The following is a 7,873-nucleotide window of genomic DNA, read 5'->3' on the forward strand; positions in this document are numbered from 1 at the left end:
TTTCTGATACGCACCCGTTCCTGTAAACCAGTGTTTGTGTGCCGCGAGATATTGTCAGGTGTGCCGTGGGAAATTATCCCCTTTGTGTGCCTGTGCAGTCTAGCGCCTGGCAGAGTAATCATGTAGTACTCTTCCATACCAGTAGGTGGCAGCAGCAGGTAGCTAATTGCCTTGCGCTTGGAGACAAGCGAATTAGTGACGCATGGATGCAGCGACAGGTGTGTGGATTGTGGATAGCGGGACGACGGTTGAAAGTGATGGATAAGTTTTTGAAGAGGAAAAATGCTGACTCTGAACTGGACCCTGGACAAAATCCGGACCCAGATGAAGGCCCTAGTATGAGTGGAGGCAAAGACGGTGACGTCGAGCAAAGTTTCTGGCGTGAGGCAATACAATGAAAGCTATCTTTCATTTGGATTTACTTTTACCGGAGATGCAACGGCACCGACTCCGTTGTGCTTGGTATGTGGTGAAAAGCTCTCCAACAGTGCTATGGTCCCAAGTAAGCTTAAACGCCATCTCCAAACGAAACAGCCCTCAGTTCAAAAGAAAAATGTGGAGTATTTTGTTCGCCTGCGTGAACACACGGAGAAACAGGCAACTTTCATGAGAAAAACCGCAAAAGTAAACGAGAGAGCCCTTAAAGCTAGCTACCACGTCGCTGAACTAGGGTTGCCACCTACCAGAGTTACAAATCCGGGACCTCTGGGGGGGGGGGGGGGGGTCTCAAGTCTGTCGACTGGGGGGATCACCGAAATATACGGGACACAAAGTGAAGTGCGTCCTGTATCAGTTCATTACGGGACAGGTGTTTTAGTTGCCAAGTACGGGACAATCGCGTATTTTACGGGAGTAGACCACAGGCAGAAATCAAATGAGGTTTTGTCATTTTCCCTTAAAAACGGGACAAATTGTGTCCCGGGAGAGATTTTATTTTTCCTGGGACAGGTGGTGAAAAAAGAGAACAATTCTGGGAAAAACGGGACGGGTGGCAACACTACGCTGAACTTGTGGCTAAATCAAAAAAGTCCCACACTGTGGCAGAGCAATTAATACTTCCCGCCTGCAAAGCCATTGTAAATGAGACGCTCGGACCCGAAGCAGCTAAAGAAATAGGCAAAGTCCCTCTCTCAGATAACACAATCTCCAGACGTATTAATGAGATGTCTGCAGACATCGAAAGTGTGGTTTTGGACAAGATCCCTATCAGTAAGAAATTTGCCTTGCAACTTGATGAGTCTACTGATATAAGTGTTGTTGCAGATTCTGAAGTCGACATTTCACTTTGATTTTCAGAGTGATGACACCTGGAAAAACTCTCCATCATGATAAACTCTCCATCATTTATGCTCTATTCAGGTTGGAGTATTGCAGGTTGTCAAAGCTCAGCTGTGATTGGCTGCTCTCAGCTCCGAAGTCCAACCCCTCCCACCTCAGACACCTGAACCTGAGTGAGAACTTGCTGCAGGATTCATCAGTGAAGGAGCTGAGTGGTTTTCTGCAGAGTCCAGACTGTAAACTGGAGAGTGTGAGGTCAGTTCACCCTCTTCACTCTACAACTTCTATCACTCTTGTTGTTGTCGTCATGATTTGCACTTGACTGTTGTTGGAAATTCAATTTGCAGACACTGGTTTGTGTTTGAAATGAGTGAAACTGGGTTTGAAGCAGGGGTGCCCATTAGGTCGAGGGGGTGGGGGGGTGGGGTAGAGAGACGAACCGCTCTCTCAGTCATTAGAAAACACGGTGGTTGTGGTTGATCTTGGTCATAATGTACGATGTGCTGGAGTTTGTTTCTATATGTGCTGTGTTTTACAGTCAAAGGTAAATGTGATGAATCGGCTTCTGCACTGCTCAGATCAAATAAAGGAGATATAAAGCAGGTTTCATTTTAAATCTGCAACTATAATGAACAAAATCAAGGTATACTTCAGATACCTGCATTCTGTTTGAGAGCAGACAGGGACAGCAAAAAGAGTTTGGCTGTTGTTTTCTTTAACTACACGCCAAACTACCGGGGTTGTTGCGTGAGCTTGCAATCCTGGCGTAAACTGACGGAGACGCCTCGCTCGCAAAATACGCTTCAAAATCACGCACAGCAGAAGCACTGGACATCCTGGGAGATGCTGCTAGCAAAACATCTGCGTTCCCCACACACACACACACACACACACACACACACACACACACACCGATTGTATAGTAGGTAGATCTTTTTGACTTGGTCATTTTAAAAGTAGCTTGCATGTTGAAAAGGTGTGAGCACCCCTGGTTTAAAGGTACAGAGTGTAAAATCCTGCCATCTGGTGGTCAGATTTCAGATTGCAGCGCTCATTCACTCACCCTCTCTCCTTTGTTGAGTGTCAGATTCTAAAGTCGACATTTGACTTTGATTCTAAACTCTCCATCATTTCTTCTCTATTCAGGTTGGAGGGCTGCAGGATGTCAGAGCTCAGCTGTGATTGGCTGCTCTCAGCTCTGAAGTCCAACCCCTCCCAACTCAGACACCTGGAGCTGAGTTGGAACTGCCTTCTGGATTCAACAGTGAAGGTGCTGAGTGGTTTTCTGCAGAGTCCAGACTGTAAACTGGAGACTCTGAGGTCAGTTCACCCTCTTCACTCTACAACTTCTATCACTCTTGTTATTGTTGTCATGATTTTCACTTGACTGCTGTTGGAAATTCAATTTGCAGTCACTGGTTTGTGTTTGAAATGAATGAAACTGGGTTTAAAGGTACAGTGTGTAAAATCCTCCCATCTAGTGGTCAGCTTGCAGATTGCAGATTCTGAAGTGGACATTTCACTTTGATGTTCAGAGTGATGACACCCTGGAAAAACTCTCCATCATTATAAACTCTCCATAATTTATTCTCTATTCAGGTTGTGGTGCTGCAGTTTGTCAGACCTCAGCTGTGATTGGCTGCTCTCAGCTCTGAAGTCCAACCCCTCCCACCTCAGACACCTGGACCTGGATGGGAACCAGCTGCAGGATTCAGGAGTGAAGCCACTAATGGATCTTGTCCACAGCAGAGACTATCAACTGGAGAGTGTGAGGTCAGTACAGGTGGAGGTGAGGGAGGATGAGGAGGAGAGTGAAGAGGAGCGCTCCATCTAGTGGTGGCTGACAGAACTACAACAAGTGGAGCCAAACAGCAAGCTGTGTGTCACGACTAGTGATGGTGAGGTGAAGCCTCATGAGGCATTGAACCATTTGAGCCAACTGGTTCGAGAAACGGTTCATTTCTCGAAGCTTCATGTGCACACAAAACCACCTACTGGCCAAATGTACAATCACAGGCAAGCTGTGTCTCAACCACGTGTGATGCATTGAATTTTTGTGTCTGTTATGTCTGTTGGGAATGACTATGAATTGCAAGAAATGAATGACCAAATAATTTCTGTACATAAATTATATATATATTTTTGGGTTTTTTTTCTCACTTATTTATGATTATTTTTATGGGTACTGATGCCAGTGGTTATGGGGATGCTCCAAACAAATTTTGTTGTTAACTTTGTTCAACAATGACAATAAATAAATAACTTGACTTGATAACTATGTGTATGATACATTTTTTGAATGTATTCTGTTTGTGCAATTTTTTTCTGAAAATGGCATGGGTGTAATCAGGCAGATGACAGTGAAAGTGATTGTGGGACTTGGAAAAGGGCATAGATCAGGGGTGTTCACACTTTTTCAACATGCAAGCTACTTTTAAAATGAGCAAGTCAAAAAGATCCACCTCCTATAAAACAGGAAAAGTCATTCAGAAATATATTTGTAGTCCAATGATAAAGAAAGAAAGGATTAAATGGGTCAACATGTTCCCATATGCATTTATGCTCATCATTGCACAGAAAACTCATGGTTTAAAATTGTTTAGGTTATATCTGCCTATGTTTGATTTTATCAATAAAAGTGTGTTTACGTTAAGATGTTTTGCTGTATATTTTTGTGTTTTCCAGCGCATAGGTTAGGGATAATTGGTGTGTGTGTGTGTGTGTGTGTGTGTGTGTGTGTGTGTGTGTGTGTGATGCAGACGTTTTGCCAGCAGCATCTCCCAGGATCTCCGGCGCGTCTGCAGTGCGTGCGCACTTTGAAGCGCATTTTCCGAGCAAGGCGTCTCCATCAGTTTACGCCAGGATTGCAAGCTCACGCGACAACCCCGGTAGTTTTGCGTGTAAAACAACAGCGAAACTCTTTTTCCTGTCCCTGTCTGGTCTTTATTTGATCTGAATAGTGCCGAAGCCGATACGTCACATTTACGTTTCACTGTAAAGCACAGCACATATAAGAACAAAATCCAGCACATTGTACATTATGACCAAAATCAACCAGATCCACCGTGTTTTCTAATCCTGCCTGAACGATTCTACCTGCTGTAATTGACGCGGATCTCTCTCTCTCTCTCTCTCTCTCCATGCGATCACCCAAACTCCCTTCGCAATTGACCAGTAGATCGCGATGGACGTAATGGGCACCCCTGGCATAGATGCTTGTGTAACATGGACATTGATGGACAGGACAGGGGGCTCCATCCTATCACCTCTCCTCTCCTCACTCTCTCCCTAAGCTCTCAAAACTATCTCCAAAGTAAACGCTATCTAGTCTCAAACACTCCAAACTATAAACACTATCCAAAATCTAGTAATCCAAACTCTCTCCAAATCTCAGTTGACTGCAACTCTCCTACAATAACCCCCATTTTGAATGGAGCCTGAGGGGTCTATATAAACCGTTAAAATATGAATTGCAGATATATACATATATATATATATATATAAATGTATATGTATATATATATATATAAATGTATATGTATATATATACATATATATATATATATATATATATATATACATATATATATATATATATATATACACACACACATATATATATATATGGGTCCACTTTTCTGCTGCAGCTGGCCATTTTCCTTTTACACCGTCCAAATTTACAGCTCAGGGCGCTGGGACGAATTGCAAATTGTGTGCAGATACAGGCCTACACTTCAAATAATTATGAGAAAAATCCAACGTAGAGAGCACTTCCATTAGGAAATGGTCAACATGAAATTTCGTCTTCTACTGACACCTGCTGGTCAAATTGAATAGTTGCAAATATTGTGAAGAAGTTGTCATCTAATTCTAATCCTAAACAATATGGCCATTCGAAGTGAAGTATTAAGACAATTAATCAGGTTTGTACTGCTTGATTGAACACATTCATCCCGTTCCAGTGCACTAAAACCCACTTCCCTTCAGGACCGTGTCAGCGAAGCCAAAACTTCCTTGAGTGACGCTTTTTCCCAGCATGCAATGCGAGCTAGCGATTAACAATACTATTTCATCACAAACATGGATGTAAAAAAAATAAAAAGGGACGAAAAATGAAACTTCAGGAACACCAACCAATACATTGCAATACAAGCAGAACTGGGCCGAAGTTTTATATTATGTACACCATAATACAGCCTTCTGGTGGACAAGCCATACTATTTAATCCGTGTCCTCCTATGGCACGTCCGTGGGAGGAAGCTCATCGTAGAGGTCACGTGCTGGTTGCTCGTCACTCCACCAATCACCTCGGGGAAGGTCTAAGCCAATCGGTTGAGTGAGTGAGTTAGTGGACGAAAAACGAGAAGGTTGCTGCCGGAAATAATGCGCTACAAGTGGATGTGACCTTCACTGAACCCAATTCAGACTCCTCACCCTCCACTTTTCTTGTTTTGTATGAGCATTTAAAAAAAACAACAACATAATTATAATATGGATTTTGACCATGTATGTTTTGGAGTTCATTGAAAGACATTAATAAAAAAAAATATATAATGCATATATATATACATATGTACATATATGTGCATGTGTGTGTGTGTTTGTGTGTGTGTAACTTTAACTAACTTATCTATTTCTATCCATCTATCAAACTTACTATCTAGGGATCTTGATATTGTGTTGGCAGATGCATTATCACATGTACATGTGGACTAGCTGCGAAATTCTTATTTCGGGGGAACTGAGGGTTTTCTTGTTTAGTTTTGTTTGTAGGTATGTTAATAGGGTTTGGTTCTTAAGGGAGGGGGTGTTATGACCCACGGGTGGGTCTAGGTGCCTCTATGTTTGTGTCTGTGTGTGTGTGTGTGTGAGAGTGGATGACGCCTTGCAGGTGCGGTCCTGGATGTCGGCTGCTGATTGGACGCGCCACGGCTGAGAAGGAGAAGCAGTCGAGCCAGCCTGACGGTCATCCCTCCTCCGCTCCCAAGTCTGCAGTTAGTCACTTCTGAAATGGTGTTAGAGCACGCAGCCGTAGGGGTGGGCTGCCATTTTCTTTGTCCCCTCTTTTCTCCTGTTTATTAAGTATGTAGGGAGGTTAGCCTTTCTGTATTTGGCTTCTCTTTCTTTCTTTAGTTAGTTCTTAAGGCGAGCTAGTTGGAGTTTGGTTTATTATTTTGGCCTGGGCCCACCCTGAAGCCTTTGCTGCCCACCGGTTAAGTTGTTTTGTTTATTTTATTTACTGATCAATAAATGTTTTTGTTAAAAACCGCCAACTGCCGTGAGAAATTAATGAGGCTTGGGAGTGGGGGAAGGTGTCCCACACGTTGCGTCTCGGTCCCCCGAGACGGGACGTAACACAGAGTTTTCACCGTGACAGCAGGTTGAGCTCCTACCGTTTTACAAGTGACGTCGTCACGTTAGGCTGTTCCATCCCTGCTAAATTCTTCAAAGAACTACCGTTAGTAAACTTTTAAATTATAATACACTCTACACTAATTGTAATTTCCTGCCCGTGGTTCTATATTGCAACAGTTGACGGCTCATATCAGCAGATAAGCAGCAACAATCTGGGCATTGCGGGTGATTCATAAATATGTAATTTCTTATTAATTAGCCCATAAGTGTTGTACACCAGTGTGACACCAAATGCTTGTTGCTGACAGCAGTGAAGAAATGACACTCTAGTGGTTCTGCACATTAGTATAAATAGAGTGATTCTCTATCATTACATCACAGGATGACGGCACTCTGACAGATTCCATGAACCTGGACACTGATGATCCAGACTCCGGTCCAGATGACACAACAGGCCACAGTGGAAACGGGTCAGAGCATGGACTGGCTGCTGAAAGGATCCAGGTAGGTGGCGCTGTCATCCCAAGTTGTGTGGTGTGGAGGATCAGGGCCAAAGTTCCAGATGCTCACAGATGTGACTGTGGATTCAGGAGGAGTGTTTGAAGGCTGGACTCCCAACAGTGATTGGCTGCTGAGGACCTCTCAATCACAATCAGGTTTTTTAGTGGCTGTGAGATTGAAAGTGAGATTGCATTGTCCAGGTAGGAGGACAGCAGTCAGTCATGTTTCACCTCCAGTCAACACGCAGTGGTTCACATGAAGGTCCAAGAGGCCTACAGACCTACACTGAGTCTGGACGTGGCAGTCCAGTTGGATCATTGTCTTTGTTGTGTTGTTTGGTCATTGTGATCCAATGTAATGTGAGAGAAGGACGAGTGCAGTTATATTGGAGTGAGTTATTTCGAGTGTAACAGAAGTTATAATGCAGAGTCTGTTTTTATGAAATGTTCTATCACCTGGCATCCATCCATCCATCCATCCATCCATCCATCCATCCATCCATCCATCCATCTTCTACTGCCGTATCTGGAGTCAGGTCTCGGGGGCAGCAGCCTCAGCAGAGACCCCCAGACTTCCCTGGACCCAGTCACCTCCTCCAGCTCCTCCAGTGGGACCCCAAGGCTTCCCAGTCCAGCCCAGAGACCTGGTCCCTCCAGCAGGGTCTCCTCCTGGTGGGACATGCCTGGAACACCTCCCCAGGGAGGCGTCCTAAACAAGACCCCGAGATGCTGGAACTCCT

General features: G+C 44.1%; 1 protein-coding gene across 1 annotated transcript; it reads left to right on the plus strand.

Moving 5' to 3' along the window:
* The first annotated feature begins 1,300 nt into the window (after positions 1-1,300).
* LOC142879633 (ribonuclease inhibitor-like) lies at positions 1,301-3,132 on the plus strand. Its single transcript, XM_076013009.1, has 3 exons — positions 1,301-1,533; positions 2,425-2,598; positions 2,878-3,132. The coding sequence occupies exons 1-3, from the start codon at positions 1,301-1,303 to the stop codon at positions 3,110-3,112; spliced, it is 642 nt and encodes a 213-aa protein (XP_075869124.1). The 3' UTR covers positions 3,113-3,132.
* The last annotated feature ends 4,741 nt before the right edge of the window (positions 3,133-7,873 follow it).

The sequence above is a fragment of the Nelusetta ayraudi genome, unplaced genomic scaffold (genome assembly GCF_046127955.1).
Source record: "Nelusetta ayraudi isolate G7.1 ecotype Tasmania unplaced genomic scaffold, CSIRO-AGI_Nayr_v1 ptg000138l, whole genome shotgun sequence".
Taxonomy (NCBI): Eukaryota; Metazoa; Chordata; class Actinopteri; order Tetraodontiformes; family Monacanthidae; genus Nelusetta; species Nelusetta ayraudi.